Source organism: Toxotes jaculatrix, chromosome 17 (genome assembly GCF_017976425.1).
Source record: "Toxotes jaculatrix isolate fToxJac2 chromosome 17, fToxJac2.pri, whole genome shotgun sequence".
NCBI lineage: Eukaryota > Metazoa > Chordata > Actinopteri > Toxotidae > Toxotes > Toxotes jaculatrix.
Genome location: NC_054410.1, coordinates 20,143,969 through 20,163,560, shown reverse-complemented (window position 1 = coordinate 20,163,560; position 19,592 = coordinate 20,143,969). Strand labels below are relative to the sequence as shown.

At 41.3% G+C, this 19,592-nt stretch overlaps 2 protein-coding genes across 3 annotated transcripts; both read left to right on the top strand.

Moving 5' to 3' along the window:
• Positions 1-321: 321 nt before the first annotated feature.
• Positions 322-15,002, top strand: wdr35 (WD repeat domain 35). Of its 2 annotated transcripts, XM_041061340.1 has the most exons (29): positions 322-377; positions 2,611-3,159; positions 3,243-3,360; positions 4,293-4,364; positions 4,461-4,553; positions 4,638-4,766; positions 4,924-5,057; positions 5,270-5,435; positions 5,543-5,688; positions 5,984-6,109; positions 6,608-6,793; positions 7,058-7,093; positions 7,200-7,260; positions 8,171-8,315; positions 8,777-8,846; positions 9,140-9,193; positions 9,300-9,409; positions 9,546-9,765; positions 9,900-9,980; positions 10,303-10,439; positions 10,767-10,970; positions 11,067-11,213; positions 11,595-11,727; positions 11,898-12,008; positions 12,758-12,922; positions 13,126-13,266; positions 13,417-13,573; positions 13,895-14,135; positions 14,258-15,002. In XM_041061340.1, exons 2-29 carry the CDS (start codon positions 3,136-3,138, stop codon positions 14,406-14,408), a joined length of 3,558 nt encoding a protein of 1,185 aa, XP_040917274.1. In that variant the 5' UTR covers positions 322-377; positions 2,611-3,135; the 3' UTR covers positions 14,409-15,002. The 2 variants fall into 2 exon arrangements, with proteins under 2 accessions (XP_040917274.1, XP_040917275.1); XM_041061341.1 differs by lacking the exon at positions 7,058-7,093.
• An 814-nt stretch (positions 15,003-15,816) lies between these two features.
• Positions 15,817-18,297, top strand: LOC121197045 (potassium voltage-gated channel subfamily S member 3-like). The gene is made up of 2 exons (XM_041060403.1): positions 15,817-15,922; positions 16,749-18,297. The coding sequence occupies exon 2, from the start codon at positions 16,811-16,813 to the stop codon at positions 18,110-18,112; it is 1,302 nt and encodes a 433-aa protein (XP_040916337.1). The 5' UTR covers positions 15,817-15,922; positions 16,749-16,810; the 3' UTR covers positions 18,113-18,297.
• The last annotated feature ends 1,295 nt before the right edge of the window (positions 18,298-19,592 follow it).

Below are 19,592 nucleotides of genomic sequence, written 5' to 3'. Positions count from 1 at the left end.
GACCCCCATGTTAAAATAGCCAACTTTACAGCTTAAAAAACATATTTACAGCCTGCTACATTTTTTGTTTTTGGTCTCTATTGATAGTTTCCACCTCCGTGAAGACTGTGGGGTGGAGGGGTTTAGTGTTATTTAGGCTTAAATTAGAGCGTGGTTACGTTGAGTGACAGCTCCATAGACAGGCACTGGCTCTTAGCTCTTTGCTAAAGCATCTGCTGGGCTAGGCGGCTACATCCTGAGGCCTCCGGCTACCTCCAGCGGTTGCAGTGTCCGTATTTGTTTGCCAATGTTCGGATAGGTTTTTGTGACAATATGGCTTGTTGTAGTGTAGACTGCACTAACGGACCGTCGAAGGAGTCTGTGTTGCAGTTTTTTCGGTAAGTAAATTTCTCAGTATTTTACCTGAATGTTTGCTCTAATTAGCATGTATTAGCATATTTAGCCGCCGGCTTATGACTTAATTGCCGATTTCTGGTCGCTGCTGATACAGATAGAGGACCGGAGCAGCTAATGTTAGGAACGCTGTTGCGGTGTGTTCCGTGCTCTCAGAGTCCGTTTATTGCGGGAATACTAGGCTACAATTTTATTTCGTCTAATTTTTCTGTTTAAAAAGTCCGACATTGCATGGACAGAGCAGCTCCGTTAGTAAGCGGCTGCTGTTGTTTGTGTGCTGCTGTAACTGTAAGTGGATAGTGGATGGAGGTAGCGGTGAAAGCCGGTAAGTATTAAATATTAAATATTGCTCCGGTAAATATTAAATATTGCTCCGAGCTAAGTGGGCGGGTTCTCGGCCGGCTGACCCGTAGAGTAACCGCCTCTCCGCCAAATATGGAAAGTACACTCCCACTAAAATCCAAGATGGCGCAGCTCAAATGGCCATGTTCCACCCCCCCCCCCTCAACTTTATTTAATAAATTGTGCATAAATACAATGAACATAATATATATGCCATGGGTACAATATTTCTTACAGTTCAGATAAAATTCAGTTCCTTTAGGATGTTAAAAGGCCTTGTTGCCTTTTGGTTCTCCATGTGTTCCAGAATGAGTCCATATTTATTCAGTTCAACAGTGAATGGTTCAAAAGAGGTTTGGATCCAGACCATTTGGGTTTATGAATATGATATTTCCCAAGAATGATAAGAATCTGTATAGCATGGTTCATATTTTTCTTTAGCTTATAATCAACAAAATATAACAACACATTAAATACATTAATAAGTACATTTGTATTTAATTTTTGGTTTATATATAATTGCATATTGGTCCAAAAATTAAGTGAATGTGTGCAATGGAAAAATAAATGAAATATAGTTTCCTTGTTTAGCTTGCAAAAATCACAAGTATAATCTATATCCAATTTAAATCTTTCTAAAACATCTTTGACAGGATAAATTAGATGTATAATCTTAAAACATACTTCCTTCATTTTATTATTAATGCAATATTTGTTGAGAATTCCACAAGCTTTTTCCCAGTGTAAATCATCCATCATAGAAGACCAAAAGAATTTTGCTGCGGAAGGTACATAAACGTTCAAAGAATTTCTTCTGTTACTACACTGTTTAGAATTAATGTCTACATTTTCAATAAAAATTTGAGTGAAGTATGTAACATTAATATCTGTGATAACAAATGCCCATGGTTTGGTCACAAAACCGACTCCCCGGAACCAATGGGTGACGTCACGGGTGCTACGTCCGTGTCTTATACAGTCTGTGACAACACCTCACTGGAGAGTCACTCTGCTGCATTGGCTTGTAGACCTGCCAACACAGGTCTTCCTGCATCTGCAGCCTCTGAGAGACTTTTCAGTCATGTAGGACTCGTGTTCACTGCTAATCGATCACTGCTTCATGGCAGGAACCTTGAGAGCCAACTGCTGTTGAAGCTTAATAGTCACATCACTGAGTGATTCTTTGGTGAAAATGTTTCTTTCTGCATGTTTTGTCACAAACGCACAGTTTATGAGAGTTTATGGCCTTGTTCTGCCTTATGCTGAGACACATGCACAGAGTTTATGGGATGTCTTGTTCTAGTTCTGCCTGCTGAGCCTGGTGAAAAAGTAGAGAAGTTTGGAAATTTGTGTTACTTGTGCTGTAATTTAAGTTATTTTGTAAATATTTAATTTTTTATGTACTCCTATTATTTCATTGATTTTATTTTTATTGAGGTACTTGAATTTACCTAAAGATTATTTTAAGACATTCTTTTATTATTTATTAATTTAATTATTTTATTTTATTTTATTATTTTATTGATGAGATAAACTCTCTCTACTCTCTGTAATTTTGTTTGATTGAATGCGCAATAAATATAAATCAGATGTTACTCAATAGTTACTCAGTACTTGAATAGTTTTTTCACCAAGTACTTTTTTACTCTTACTCAAGTAATTATTTGGATGACTACTTTTTACTTTTACTTGAGCAATATTACTCTGAGGTAACAGTGCTTTTACTTTACAATTTTTGGCTACTCTACCCACCTCTGCTTATTTCTGGTTTATTAGGATGTTTTTATTTTAGGACGGTACAGCAGGTTTTACTGTAGGCTAAAGTAAGTGCAAGTTATAAAAACAAAGCTAAATACAGTGTTTGCTTTTCCACAGAAACTCAAATCCTGAGTAAAAGTCAAATGGAGGGCTCCATTTAGTCGGGGAGCCAATGGAAAAAGAAGCTCGAGCAAGAAAAACTACAACTACCAGAGAAACCCAGCTCTTCCGGTTTACGGTTACCACGGGAGACCGAGGGAAGCTGAAGTCTGCCAACACAAGCAGTGAAACGTCTCGAACGTCTCGTCTTTCCAATACTTTTGCTAACGTTATTCACCGTAATCGTAGTCAGACCTCGACTTTGTTAGGCTGCGTTTAACGTTAACCATTCTGGGAACCAGGTAACTGTGTCGCGTTTGGCTGCTACCTAACTAGCAAAGCTAACGGTGTAGGCTAACGTTACATTCACCACACCGAGGCTGCATGATGTAAGCTAGGGTTAAAACGTTAGCTCGCTTTAGCTGTCTAGTTTGCTAACTGACATTGGGTTAGTTTCTTGTTGTGTTTACTAGTATAACTCGGCTGTGAGCAGTTTATTTTGGAGTGATAGAGGTCTGTAACGTTATCACCACCAATACCACCATGTTTATTTACCTCAGCAAGAAGGTGAGTGCTCGGCCAGCTACCTAACCATCTGTCAATACATCAGTTAAAACAGAGCGTTGGTTAACGTTACTCGTGTCTCATAGATTGCTATCCCCAACAATATCCATCTAAAATGTGTCTCCTGGAACAAAGATCAAGGCTTTATTGCCTGTGGAGGGGACGACGGTCTTCTGAGAGTACTCAAGCTTGAAACTCAAACAGGTAAGGTCGAGGTGTGGTGCTAACAACCCACGCGGCTCCTGTACACACTGTTGTGATTTCCAGGATATCTTTAGCCACACCTTGCCTTAAGAGGGCCAAATGGTAAAACCACGTTTTTACAAATGAAAGCCTGGCAAACCATAAAACACCCTATATAACTTTTAAAAACATATTCTTAACAGTGTGTAACTGTGGCATATACTCAAGTATAGTACTGTCGCAATGTCCATGTCACTCATGTCACTAGACTAACCGTCTAATTGTTGAAGTCCAGCTCTAGTTTTTTGGTGAGGTTTGTTGACATTATAATAATGCTTCTATGACATAGATGCAGTCTAGCCCAAGGTTATAATGACAACCTGCAAAATTTCTCTTAAAGAAATCCACTCTTGATTACCCACACACTGATGGTTTTAGGAGTTTTGCATCAGTTACACTGTGTGTCCTTGTTCAAGTTTAAATATTCTGCAAATATTTATGTTTGCTGTTATGTTGCTAAAGTTTTTTTTTTTTTGATTGTGTTGAATAATGTTCTGTTCATTCAACTATGTGTTAAAGTTTAATTGTCACAATCCATGCCATTATGTAATACCCATATGATTGAGATTTGAAGGCTATTACAGTGTGTAATTAATCTTTCATAAGCCTTTTGGCTCTATTCTGGTACCTAAGTGTCCAGTCACTGTAAGTAGAAATGGTACCACCTTACCCACTCTGTCTGTTGGACAGATCTAATGTTAATTATGTTAAACAAATGTGAAGAACTGCCAACAGTGAAGTGAAAGAAACACTAAAAACTCTGTGCTGATATTTATTGACACACTCAAGTATCTGCCTTATAAAACTATTTTAATAAATTTGGTCACTGAGTATTACTTGTTAATTAATTGCTGATACATGTAAACCTCTCTTTGACTGTGGTTCCTCAACAGATGATGCCAAACTTAAGGGTCTTGCTGCACCCAGTAATCTGTCAATGAACCAGACTCTTGAGGGACACAGTGGTAAGCTGTACTCAGTCGTTGCCTAACCTGTAATGCAAGGACCTTAAGTGAGCCATAGACAAATTGTCTGAAACTTCACAATTACATCACTTCCAGGTGCAGTGCAAGTGGTCACATGGAATGAACAGTATGAAAAGCTGACAACCAGTGACCAGAATGGACTCATCATTGTATGGATGCTCTACAAAGGTGATTACTGCTGCAACCTAAAAAATTTAAAAGTCTTGTAAAAGTTTCCGCATTTCTAGTTTGTTGTCTTTTTCCGTCCGCAAGGTGCGTGGTATGAGGAGATGATCAACAACAGGAACAAGTCAGTGGTGAGGAGTATGAGCTGGAACGCAGATGGTCAGAAGATCTGCATTGTGTATGAAGATGGAGCTGTCATTGTTGGATCTGTAGATGGTAAAAAGCTTTACACTGTGATTACTAAAAAAAAGCAGATCAATCACAACAGTCTTCCAAACAGATTTAGCTTAAAATCACAAAGGTTCCCTTGACAAGGATTGCTTTGTTTATGTACTGGTCAAACTAGTAGCTCATAAAGGCCTTGTTTTTGTAGGTAACCGGATTTGGGGAAAGGAGCTAAAGGGAAATCAGCTTGCTCATGTGGCATGGTCGCCAGACAGCAAGATCCTCCTCTTTGGCATGGCCAATGGGGAGGTACAAATCTATGACAATCAAGGAAACTTCATTGTGAGTACATAAACTTAAGTACATAAGCATGTCTTCGTGACTCATAGGGTGATAATTTTACGAATACAAATGCAGGTGCTCTGCAGAGTGAGGTGTGTACAGGGTGTAGCAATGCACACTTGCTGTTTTTGTAGGTACGCTCATGGAAACAGGGCAGATTCAGGAGGAATCTGACTGAATGCTGACTTTTGTTAATCTCTGTTATGTTTCAGATGAAAATGACCATAAGCTGTCTGGCTAATGCCACTGGAGCTGTCAGTATAGCAGGTATCCACTGGTATGCAGGAACTGGGGGTTATGTAGAGCCAGACTGTCCATGTCTTGCTATCTGTTTCGACAATGGAAGATGCCAGATCATGCGCTATGAGAATGATGAAAGTAAGGGGGAAAAAAAGTCTTCAAAGCCTGCATTATATTCTCCAGGTTACACTTGAAATGAAATATTTACCAGTGATGATGAACTGTTCCACTTCCTTGTTCTGCAGACCCAGTGTGTATTGACACTCTGATGAATGTGGTCAGTATACAGTGGAATCATTGTGGCAGTGTTCTGGCGGTGGCTGGTTCTCTCAGAGCCTCAAATATGGAGAAAGAGTTCAATGTCGTGCAGTTCTACACTCCATTTGGAGAGGTGAGGGTAAAGATTTTGTTCCTTTGCTTAGACAGAGTTTAACACCTGAAAGCTAGGCATATGCAGTGCTGTACCATGCAGTCTTCCAGTCATTAGAATTTACATTTAATGGACTGAGTTGACAGAGAGCACACTATCTTTTGTGTTTTCATCTTTAATTTTTTTGTTTTAAATTCATTTAAGAATGACATACCTTGCAACAGCAGTTTCTCTGTTGCACCATTCTGCACTGTAGAGTAGAGGGGAAATACAAATGAAAGTTCTTCACTCGAAATGCTGTTTGGTGTTTAAACAGCATCTGAGAACTCTCAAAGTTCCTGGGAAGCAGATGACTGGAGTTGCCTGGGAGGGAGGAGGTTTACGTATTGGCCTGGCTGTGGACTCCTACATCTACTTTGCAAACATAAGACCAGATTACAAGGTAAATGCCAACACCTTTGGATTTCTTTCAGTTAAAGTTTTTTTTTTGAAAGAAACAGTTCTTCAAGATCGTATTACACAGACAACCTACACTCATTCTGGCATGAGTATGGTTAAAATGCTGGCTAGTTGAAAACTGAGGGTATTCATTGGCGAAGGGTTGTCAAAGTAGTAAAGTAAGACTTGCTTCTGTATTGAGGTGGTGACCACAAATCCAAATAAACAGTGTTATCAATATTAATCAGGCCCATCTGTCTTCAAGTTCTTCAGTTGCTTGGATTATACAGAGATAATAAATTTCATGATGGAAAAGAACAGACAGACATAGATCAGTAGGGGCACTAACGAACACCACTGTCTGAATTCTACAGCCAGTCTGGACAGCACATGGTTTTAGAGGTCAGGGATTACCAAAGTATCTTTGGTCACACACTCTCCCAGGGTTTAGAAACCCCACGCAGAAGGTAAATCTCACCAGCTCTTTCATGTTTCTTAACAGTGGGGCTACTGTTGCAGCACAGTGGTGTATGCTTACACAAAGCCAGAGCGACAGGAGTACTGTGTGGTATTCTGGGACACCAAAAACAACGAGAAGTTTGTCAAATATGTCAAGAGCCTGATGTCCATCACAACCTCTGGGGACTTCTGCATCTTGGCCAGCAAGGCAGACGACACTCAGCCTCAGGTACAAACACAACCTTACAAGGTAACAGTAAGAGGGGAGTGAAAAAAACAAAACAGAACAGGATTTGTAAAACATTGCAGGTACACTTTATATGCTAGTTACTACACTGTTGGACTTAGACAAGAGCTATATTGACACTTACTCTACTGAGTAGACTTAGAGAAATACTATAGGGAAGACATACAATAGATATAGAATGAGCTAAGGCTCACAAATGTTTCTCTGCTGTCTTGCCTCCTGTTTTTCTAATTCACTGCCACACAGGAGGATGCTGAGTTAGAGTCTGGGAGTCATGCAAGGGTAAAGTACAAATTAAAACCACACTCCCAAAATGAGGACTAATTGTTTTGATATGGAATCATAAGTCGACCTGTAGAATAATGTTGCTCTACTCTGTGTTTTTCAGTATGTCCTCATTCTGTGCAACTCCATTGGGACTCCACTGGACTCAAAATACATTGACATTGGTGAGTGTATACAGTGAACAGAGATACATTCACCAGTCAGTACGTCTTTAAAAATATACCATGCAGTAAACAAGCTGTGCGCCCTGCAAGCTGGCATACAGAAGTGAATTCTTGCAGCACAAAAGTGGGTTGATAAAAGTCCTAATTTAACATGAAGTATTTCTTCAAGACAATGTGACAGATCGCACCCTGTGTATAGATAGATGTGAAGTGGTGGTTGGCAGTCTGCCTCCTGTCGCCCACAGTTCTGTACTTTTATGGGCCCACAGCATCCTATAGCAAACAGACGGTGAGTACAGGGCGTCTTCATATCTCACAAATATTCAGAATTACGTTTCTGCCACAGACACGGTCAAATGTTTGCTGAGGAGCTCGTGCCAAGATAGTTCAAAGTCTGCAGGTTTGAAAGACTCAGTGGTCTGAACGGGTTTGAGAGATCCCACCTCAGTAAATAATAAGAGAGTGAGCTCATGTGTGTGCCTTTTGGAGGTTTTCTCCTCTTGTGACCTCCTGATGGCTTTTTTCACCAGACTCGTCAAAGAGTATTATCTTTTCAGGATTTGCATGTTGTACATGGAATTGAACTGAAAGAGAATAACTTCTGTAACTTTTCACCAGTCAAATAAAATGTGAACACCTAGCTACTGTTTATGTATATGTACTGAGACTGTATCTTTTGAGATGAACAAGAGCAAACAAAAAACTCTGAAAGCCTCTTGATTTGTGACACTTGTGAGCACAGTCCTCTATTTGAAATCTGTGTATAAAGCTCCTCACACATAATCCACCAAATGACACTGGCAAATAGTTGATCCAGATTAATTTGCTCCCAAATTACATAAAGTCATATATAAGATCTACACTGATCTTTATCTTTGTAGTTACATCTGCTACTTGTTTATTTGGTCAGATCCATTGTTTGTCACCATGACCAAGACCCATGTGATTGCTGCATCCAAAGAGGCTTTCTACCTGTGGCAGTACAGAGTGGCAAAGAAATTAACTGCCCTGGAGATCAACCAAGTGACCAGGACTAAGAAGGAGGGAAGAGAGAGGTGGGTTTTGTTTTTGTTTTTTGTTTTACTTTAACATTTACTTTACAGTGGAACTGCATCTAATCTTGAAGTCATGAGGTCTGTATTTAACAAAGCCAGGTACAAGTGGATGGGGGACAAGACAGAACGGCCACATCAGAACTTACAGTACATATCAAGCAGATCACGGAAAGTTACAAGGAGGCAAGATAACCACAAGGCTGGATTCTGTGAGTCAGTGGATGAAACCTTGGGATTATGGGCTGACTGTTACATTGTAGAGTGTTGGTACTGACAGCGCCATGAAAAGGATTCATTCATCCATCTGAACAAAGTGCCACTGAGGTTCCAGACAGGCCGGGCATGACCTAATGTTCTGCCAGGACCATCCTAGCATCGAAACCACCAGTCACCTCAGTGGAGAGGGCAGCTATTTGTCTGTCTGGCTCTTTCTCATTTGTTTTCTCTTCCTGCCCCTTTAGGGTCTATCACATTGACACCAGTCCATCTGGAGCCGGTGACAATGGTCCAGATTTTGCAAAAGCCTTCACAGTAAGTGACAAAAACATTTCTGAGGCATTTTAGCAAATAAAAAAGTTTTTAGATTCAGTACAGTTATTTCAGTATTGTGAAATAAAATACATTTTCAGTGAAACAGTAAGTGTTACTGTTAAATTGTTAAAGTTTCTATATAAAACTAATGAATTAAGAAATATGAAATTATTATAATAATATGATACTCATTATTAGCTCAAAAAGGAATACATTTAAACAAAAAAAAAGGAAATTTTCTTACTTAAGAAGATAAATTGTCATGCTTCATGTATACTTCTGCTCTGTTTCAGGCAACCCGAGATCCCATCTGCTGCATTACAGCAACAGATAAGACCCTGATAGTGGTATGTACAGTTCTTTGTTTTTATTACACAATTTTGAATTGTGCAGTAAAATGAAAAGTAAAATTAAAGTATAACCTTTAGTGTTTGGGTGTATGTGTACTTACAGGGCCGTGAGTCTGGCACCATCCATAGATACAGCCTCCCAAATGTTGTTCTCATCCAGAAATACACTTTGAACAACAGAGCCTACTATCTGTCCCTGAACTGCAATTCCAGGTAAGCATCGAATCGTGTTTTGGTGTTAAGAATTGTACAGTGTACAGATATTTGTTGTTGGCTCAAAACACTTTGTTAAATTTGATGTGGTATTTTTGGAACAGTGCTGTCACATAATAATCATTATTCTCATCAGTCGTCTGGCGATAATCGACATCGCAGGCGTGCTGACGCTGTTGGACCTGGAAGTTCGTGGCGCCGCGGGCGACGCCTCTGGGAACCAGTTATCTGCAGGAGATCCATCAAAGTTTGAGCGCAAGGATGTTTGGGACATGAAATGGGCGAATGACAACCCTGATCTGTTTGCCATGATGGAGAAGACCAGGATGTATGTCTTCAGGAACCTAGACCCAGAGGTGAGTGATCAGTCCTTGTGTGATGGTCAGACACCTTCTCATTTAAAGCTGTAACCTCATCTACATTGTTGTTTTGTTACTAAATAAACATTTAGCAACTGTTGCGAATATTTCTTGTGTATCTTAAAAAACAGGAGCCCATCCAAACATCTGGATACATTTGCAACTTCGAGGACCTGGAAATCAAATCTGTCTTACTTGATGAAATCATGAAGGTAAAGGTTCAAAACATGTGGCACTTGGGTTGCCTGAATTCCCAACACAATTATAATCATATTTAAAACATAGCCAGTTATACTAATATCATTATAGTTATTTTATCATGGTGTCAGTTGAAAGTTTCATTTTTCATCTTAAATATCTAAAATCAGAAAGAATTACTGTGGTTTGAAGAGTTATAGTTATCTTGTCTTACTTGGATGTTGCTAACATGTAACACCTGATTGCAAAATGATGAGAATTCATCAGTTTCATAGACATAAAACTAGAACTGTGTTGTCTCAGTAATGTCTCAGTTAACTGAGGGTTGTCTTACAGGATCCAGAGAGGCCTAACAAAGACAACCTCATCAACTTTGAAATCCGCTCCCTGAGAGACAGCCGTGCACTGATTGAAAAAGTGGGGATTGACGATGCCTCACAGTTCATTGAAGACAATCCTCACCCGAGACTCTGGTAAATTCAAAATGGATGGTGACCTTTACTGCTGATTTGCGTGGAATGAGGCTCTAAGTGTGACTGTGCATTAAGAGTTATAATTTAAAAGTAGTATTAGTAGTAGCTGTCCTCCCTGTTGAAATAGCATAAATAACAGACACACCTTTGCGTTTAATGCAGTGCAATTCAACAGTGGCGCAAATCACATCCTCCCAAAGCTTAGCCCCGAAAGCTTAGCTCTGTCAATGGCTCTATTCCAGTCTGTGGGGATATAAGGACTTATGCATACACATCATGCCATGTAATTCTAACCGCCCCATGTCTCTATTGTCTCTAACCTGTCAGGCGTCTGCTGGCAGAGGCAGCTCTGCAGAAGCTGGATCTGAAGACAGCCGAGCAGGCCTTTGTCCGCTGTAAAGACTACCAGGGCATTGAGTTTGTCAAGCGCCTGGGGAACCTGCAGAGCGAGCCCATGAAACAGGCGGAGGTGGCAGCTTATTTCAGCAGGTTTGAGGAAGCTGAGCGGATGTACCTGGATATGGACCGCAGGTACATTCGGCTATTATTTTTTGTATCAGCTTTACCTTATAAGATGAGTTGCCACCAGTGTTTCAGACATGACAATGAACATGTCTTTCTCTGTAGGGACCTTGCCATCAGCCTCAGGATCAAGCTGGGAGACTGGTTCAGGGTCCTTCAGCTCCTCAAAACGGGCTCTGGGGACTGTGATGATTCTCTGCTAGAACAGGCGTACAATGCGATCGGAGACTACTTTGCTGACAGACAGAAGTGGTATTGGGATTTTGTTTTGCCCTTTTTTTCTGATTCTATCTTTAGTGCATAGTTACATTAAAAATGCCCGCATTTGCCTACAACTGTATTACAGTATGCTATAGTGTGTTACCATGGTACCATAGTTTATATGGTGCATACAGATGTAAATGGGGGGTTAAAGTAAAGTGTTATCCAGTATTTCAGCCAGTGTGATAGTGTTTTATGTTCTTTGTGCAGGGGATATGCATCAGTGCCACAGAGAAACAGCAAAAAGAAACATGTCATTATTGATTAGCTATGGTGTTGTGATTGTTGATACAAAAAATATTCCATCATCATGACCAAATGAAAAGCTGTTAAGCTGTTAGGTGAACTTTTTTTTTTTTGTTCTGTTACCAGGGTTAATGCAGTGCAATACTACCTTCAGGGCCGTAACCAGGAGAGGCTGGCAGAATGCTACTACATGTTAGAGGACTATGATGGCCTGGAGGGACTGACCGCTGTGCTGTCGGAGAATCATAAACTTTTACCAGTGAGATAAATGTTCAAGATTGTCCAAAAATAATAACTCCTGTGATGTTCTCCCTCCACTTTATAAGGAAGTTACAGATCTTAGTGATTATAAAAATCTGTACCCTTAAATATAAACTAACTCCACAGTATCCTATCTATTGCCTTTCTCCATCTCCATCTTTGTTGTAGGAGATTGGACAGATGTTTGCCACTGTGGGCATGTGTGAGCAAGCTGTGAACGCCTACCTTAAGTGCAACCAGCCCAAAGCTGCTGTTGACACATGTGTCCATCTTAACCAGGTGAGAGACAGACAGACAGACAGACAGGCAGAAAACTTGGACAGCTTTGGATCACAGCAGTCACTGTGGCACCTGCTGTCCTCCCACTCCTGTCCTCATCCTGAGTGATATTTAGCTCGGGAGTGTGAATGCTTCTCTCAAACTATGTTTTTCCAATGTAAATTCTCGCATTTGGAAGAAAAAAAAAATATTCAGGGTGGAAACTGTGAGACGGGACATTTTAGCTTTATGTGTTTGACAAGAATAGAGCCTCAAAATCTTCTGTGTAAGCTGCAGCTGTTATACTTGGCCACAGCTGGCTTTACTTTAAAGGATGTTATATTTGTGCTGTAATTGACCCTCTATTCATCCAAAAGCAGAAGTCATTAGCATTCCCAGCTTCCTCTCTTCGAGGCAGTTTCTCCTGCTGCGTTAATGCTCTGTTACTGGCGATGAAATGGACGGGCTGTCACTTTAATTGTTTCCACCTAACCTTTGCTTTTGCCACAGATGGTTTGAAAAATACAGCGTCTTCTAATGCTGCCTAAGTGTTGTTCTCTTACTGAAAATAAGATTCAACTGCAGGTAGTTTTGGGGGTGTTTTGCTGCATTTAATCACTGGTAAATTACGGGGTTTCACTGATACCTAATTTCAAATAAGTGCTACATTTAAAATGGGCACTTTGTTCAATACCATGTTCAAAAATCTACCATTAAAAGTAATGATGCTGTGATTATGTTTTTGAATGAATGATGGGATTTTCCTTCAGTGGAACAAAGCGGTGGAACTTGCCAGGACCCACAACATGAAGGAGATTAAATCTCTTCTCTCCAAATACGCCTCACATCTCCTTGAGAAGAATAAAACTCTAGAGGCGGTGGAACTGTATCGGAAAGCTCACCATTTTCTTGATGCAGCCAAACTCATGTTTAAGGTAGGTTTGTTTTTGAATCATCATAGCTTCATGAAATTTGAATAAAGGTAAACCACACCTGGGACCTTCTCTTTACTGGCCATGTTTCTCAAAAAGATATTAGACAATTTGATAACTGAGAGAATAACTCTTTAACAAACAGATCCTGCTGGTACAGCTTGCTTGTGAACGCATGCAGTGGAATTTGTGGCGACTGTTTGCAGGTAGCACACGAGGAGGCGAAGAAAAGGACCCGGCCGCTGCGGGTGAAGAAGCTCTATGTGCTGGCAGCACGTCTTGTTGAAAATTACCACGAGCAAGTGAAAACGTCACAGCAGAGCAAAGCCAAAGGGAAGAAGTCTGAGGTGCTTTGTATAGCCTTCAAATACTGTTTAGACACTGTACAAAGTTGAGAGCCTATTTCAAGAGAACAGAAACTCATCATACACTCTAATAACTTTATTGTACTGATGCTGAAATGCATTTCATGTTAATCCTTCATTTGTTCTAATTAGGCTACATTTGCACTCGCTGGGCTGCTTGAGGAAGATGCAACCTCTTCAGACAATCGCATTGTGGACAACGCCTGGCGTGGAGCGGAGGCCTATCACTTCTTCCTGCTTGCTCAGAGGCAGCTGTATGCAGGCTATATGGAGAACGCCATGCGCACAGGTATCAAATCACATAGGACACTTCACCATAGTAAGGTCATCGGATAATCTTATAAGTATTTTTTTTCTAGGAAATATGATAAACAGTCACTGTTTCCTCTGTTTTTCTTGTTCTGTAACACTATAACTTTACTAACATCTGAAGTTGGGACTTTTGTCAGGCGGGCAGACTAAATATAAACCCACACTCAGACATCTCAGAGGCAAACATTTCAGCTCAAACATGGAGGGGCATTACCCTAAGAACCTGTCTGCACAGTCCTGTCAGTCTGAGAGGACTGTACAGCGTCCAACTCTTTACTATTTATCTCCATTTTTAAAGCTTTACACCTGCGTGAGTATGAGGACATCATCCCAGCAGTGGAGATCTACTCTCTACTCGCCATTTGCTCAGCGGCCAACCGGGCGTTCGGCACATGCTCACAGGCCTTTATCAAGCTGGAATCCCTGGAGAGCCTGGAGCCCGAACAGCGGCAGTTGTACGAGGATCTGGCCCTGGAGATCTTCACCAAACACACCCCAAAGGACAGCCGCATGATGGAGCGGGAAAGATCATCAGAGGGGTGAGAGAACCTCCTGTTGGCCCTAGTGCTCCATAGGGCCCTTTGACTCTTTTTCTGCTGCCGTAGTGTATATCAGAGTAGTCGCTGGAATTTCTTACATAGATTTTTTTTTCCCCTTTTAGGGCAGAGGGAAAGTTACCCACATGCATCGTGACCGGTCTGCCGATCGAGGAGTACCAGTTCTGGATGTGCAGTGTGTGTAAACACTGTGCTCTCGAGCAGGAGATCAGCAAATATAACTGCTGCCCGCTGTGCCACAGTCCTGTAGCCTGAACTGAAATGATCAAATGTGGTGTCAATAGTCAAAACAGCAAGATGAATGTTCATCTGAAGCTTCATCTTCTCTGTCTGTAACAACTGAGTTAGTTTGTTAGTTATTTTTTTATACTGAAGTGAATAAACTGTCATATACAACATATTTTGTATAAAAAATATTTTATATTATATATATATATATATATATGAGAAATATTTTGCAATCTATTTTTATGAAAACTAGAAGTCAGTGCCCACACAGCCCACCACTTAACAAGTGTCTGTGCAGACCATTTGTAAGGAGCTCTGTTCAACCAGATGACACACCTGTTTCAGGGATGTGTGCTCTGTGTTCTCCAGAGGTCAGTTTGATAGATAACAAGGACACGGATCAATGGGAAACACTGATTTGATTGTGGGTTTAATTCTTGGTTCATGAGCTGGAATGAACTAACGTGCACATGTTTAGACTTTTACACAGCTGTGTCAAGAGAAACACATTTGCCTGAATGTGGGAAAACAAAAACAAAACTTGACCATCAACATTAATTACACTGTAAATAATGCAGAAAATAACATTAATGAATTAAATGTATCCTGATGGCTCCACCATTCAGGTCTGTGCTGAACTGATTCTTGTTTGATCCCATGCCTGGTGACCGGACTCTGATCTGGTCTTCTTCTGCCACCTGCTGTCAGTGCATGGCTTCAGTGAGTAGACCACAGTACTGTACAAAGGCTCATATCCAGCTTGTCTTACCTAACTCAGTGCTCCAGTTTTTTTTTATATTTTAGGGATATTTCCCATAATATTGGAAAGGATTTGGCTCGGTGATCGTATTCCTGATGTTCTGATGTACTGGAGACTCTTGATGTGCCAGTGCAGATTGATTTGCTGTGACTTATGATAAGTATTGACATTGATGAATGATTATTTCATCTTTAACTGAGACTTTAATGAGGAGTTTCAGTGTTTCATCAACGTTTTAAGTAACCCTGCTTAAATTTGTTTTTCTTTTTCTTTTTCAACATATTCATTCAGATCTTTATATGCTTTAGATCAATCTGCTGTATTGTATGGTAGTTTTTCCAACTTATTTTCCCAAAAGTTTCCTTTGAGGTGATTAAGAAAATAATTATAATTTAAAAAAAATAGAAATAAAAAGTCAGCAAAAAAAAGGCCACGTGTCAGAAAAAAACCCACACTAAGATGAAAATAAATTACAAACAACGCGCGCGGCCTTTAAAGAATAATGTGAGCTCTAAAGATTCATCAAATATTTACAGTGATAAATTTGGCTCACCCTGAGCCCTGGTAACACATTACACATCAGTGTATTCTACATTACGGCCTGTTAGTGGGGAATGATGCACCAGCCCTGTGATCAATTGTCCTGTTCAGCTGGGTCCCGCCCTGCGCCGCGCTGCGCTCAGAGACACCACACCGCTGCTCTGCGCGCTGCACAGCCCGGACCGAGAGGAGCAGACCGGCCACAGGACGCCTGCGCCTCCGGGCACAACACATGGTCCAGGTGAGCTGCTGCCAACCGTTTTCCTCCAGTTTCCTTTGTCTGTGACGAGATGTTTGAAGGCCGATGGTTAAAATATGATTCTCTTGCTCAGGATTTGTTTTGTCCGCAGTTGGAGATAGTTTGATACAGTCGTTTTAAACAGCGCAAAAGTCTGTTTTGTTTTTCCCCCCACTTTAGTATTTGACTCTTTTCACTGCCTCATCATTGACTCCTTTTTAGAGGTTGCAACAACTTTTGTGTTTGTGAGTCGAATCTGACCTTGCCTTGCGGTTCGCTGCAATTTGAAACGCTACATCACCGCGCGTAACCCAATACAAGAGCTACAGGACAGACCGCAGGTACAGTGACTGTTGACGGAAACCAGCTGACTGTATGTGGAGCGTACTTGCTCTAGTTATCTTAGCTTTATTTAAAACACACAAATGGTGCAAATATTGAATATTGAAATTGTACCAGCACTGGTTTTATGATCTGAACCTTTTGTTAATGTTTTAAGGTTTAAGTTCATTTCTGTTGCGTTTTTTAAAAATCTCAAAACGTTTAATAATATTTATTATTTATTGTAAGTGAATGCAGTCAGTGAGCTCTGTCATGATGTGTAACACATGTAACTTGAGACACAGATAGATGTCGTGACTGTATATTTTCACATCAGATTTTAAAATGCACAGCAGGAGGTGCTGTCATTTAACCAACCCATTACAGGGCGTCACAGGAACCCAGATGCTACTTGATACTGGATGGCTCTGCTGTAATGCTCCTCAGTGTGATCAAATGTCATACAAGAATGTGTGAGGTGTGCTAATTTCACTGTGTTTCTGTGCAGGCGACAAAGCCTCAGAGATTTTCACCAGGGATAACCAAACATCATCTAGCAGCTGCTCCACCATGGTGTATGGGCAGGTCTTTCATCAGCACAGCTCTGATGGCTGTTTTATCAACGTTAACGTTGGAGGTTTCAAACAACGAATGGAGCACACTGTTCTGAAGCGGTTCCCTCAGACGCGCCTCGGACGTCTTCTGTGTTGCAGCTCCAAGGAGGCGATCCTGGAGCTCTGCGATGACTTCAGTCCCTCTGAAATGGAGTACTATTTTGATCGCAATCCTCGGTTCTTCTGCTACGTCCTCAACTTCTACCTCACAGGTAAAATCCACCTGGCAGACGGATTATGTGTGGTTTCATTCGTTCAAGAGATTGAGTACTGGGGCATCAAGGAGCGTCACCTGGACTTCTGCTGCAGCAACAAATTCCACGAACTGATGGAGCTTGCTGGGGATACGCGCTGGGATCAGAGGAGCGATGAACTGCAGCTCCACAGCTCAGAGTCTTCCATGGAGGAGCTGTCAGCTTTGGAGGAGACCACAGAAATGTTTGAAGGCTCCTGGTGCGCAGATGTCCGCAGGTATATTTGGATCCGACTTGAGAATCCAGGTTACTCCACATCAGCCAAAGTGATGGCTGTAGCCTCCCTGAGCGCGGTCATTGTCTCAATAGTCGCCATGTGTGTCCACAGCATGCCGGACTTCCATCAGGTGGATGTCAACGAAAAAGAGATCGAAAACCCAGTGCTGACTTTCTTCGAGAACCTCTGCGTCCTGTTCTTCTCCGCAGAGCTTGTTCTTCGTTTGGTTGTTGCACCGTCAGCAAGGAAGTTCCTGTGCAGCCCTCTCAATATTATTGACTTAATGTCGATCATGCCCTTCTATGTCACTGTAGCCTGTGACATAATGGATGGAGGTGAAAGCACAGATCTGGAGAATGTTGGCAAAGTGGTGCAGATCTTGAGGCTGATGCGAGTGCTTCGCATCCTAAAACTGGCTCGCCATTCAGCTGGCCTCCGCTCTCTCGGTGCCACGCTGCAGCACAGCTCCCGTGAAGTTGGGATGCTGGTGCTTTTCTTGTCTGTGGGTATTTCCATGTTCTCAGCTCTCATTTACTTTGTAGAGAAAGAATCTCAAGAGTCAGAGCTGCAGACCATCCCCATTGGCTGGTGGTGGGCCACCATTAGCATGACTACAGTGGGCTACGGGGACACCTTCCCCGTTACGTTTGCCGGGAAGCTGATAGGAACCCTGTGCATCATCTGTGGACTGCTGATCGTAGCTCTGCCCATTACTAACATCTTCAACAAGTTCGCCAAGTTCTACCAGAAGCAGACACGCATAGATCTCAGGAGAAACAATAACTGAACCCTCTCAAGCGAGTGTTCCAGAGAGCCACGCAACATTACAAGCCATGTAACTCCACAAACTCATTCATCACACACCACTCAGGAGAGGATGTATTAGCTGTCACGCACACTTAGTTAAAATCAGGATTAAGCTTGTTTCAGCATTTTCTATGAGCAAGAACAGCCACAAAACAAACTGTATGAGAGCGACTTAAATAAACGAGAATCAGTGATCAAGCAAGTCTTAGTCTCTTTGATCAATCAGATGTTTGTTTGGTTTCTAAAATGTCAGATGATGCTGAGAACGTCCATCACAAAATGTTTCTAAAATCAAAATCTCTGTTTGTCCAACCAACAGTCCAACCCACCACACGCCTCACTAGAGAACTAGAGAGAAAATAATAAAAAAAAAAACGATCAGTTATCAGTTTTTAAAATGTATTTGTCAGTCGATTCATCTGTGAACTGACTCTTCTTTTAGCTTTAATGTGCTTTATTGTACGTTTGACAGTGAAACAGGAAGTCACATCCACCCTTGCGGTTATAGCAAGTTTTGAAAACTTCTGAGACGTGATGCAGCGGTCCATAGTTCTGAATGTCCTCTGTCCAAGCCCGTCTCTTACCATGCTGTTGCAGTCCACATCGGATATTGATCCACGAATCTCGTTGTCAAGTCTCTGTTGTATTTTGCTTCAAAAGGCTTTTAATTGTTCAGTCCAATGAGAGGCCTCCTGCTGTTTGCCCAGGTCATCAGTGTAATGAGTTGGTAATCGATGTCCCTGGGTCAACAACAGTTAAAGCCAATAAAAATCCTTCTATGGTGCTGAATTCACAATTCATCCTATGATGAGGATCCATATTCTTCAAACAAGAAAAAAAAAAGAAGAAACCTCACAATAACATTATTGTGTCTGTTTTTTTTAAAATGATCATTAGCAGGATTTTTATGTCTTTGACGAGGCTTTTATGTTATATTTCACATCTGCTGAATCTATATCTGGCTAAACTTTCAGTCATGCTGAGGTTTAAAGCTCTTTCTCTTGCCGCAGTCACCTTCATCAACAGTATATGTGTGTGTTTATCTGTGTTATCTCCTCCTCAGATAAGAGTGTGCCGATCAGTGGGCCTGCCCTCTAAAAGATGCCAATGCTGTAGATAACAGAAACTTGTCTGGACTCAGTTGATTTTAATGTAAATCAGGGGCCTCTGTAAATACTCATCTCTGTGGTGAGGCTGTGATCTTAAGTCGGATTTGTCCTACTCACAGCTGATGACCACAACATTTACAGTATTTTACCACCATCAGCTGTCAGGGAATTGCTAAGCAGCTTGTGGTTTCGGTCTTTAAATAAACGTCTACATCAGCAGGGCCCAGGGCTGTGGCCACCTTTACTTCCCGGGTCCCCTCCTCCTGTTTCCCCTCCTCTCTGCTCAAAGTCACACAGCGTTGCTCTGATTCATTGTTTCATGGCTTCAGTCTTTATGAGTGAAAGTCACTG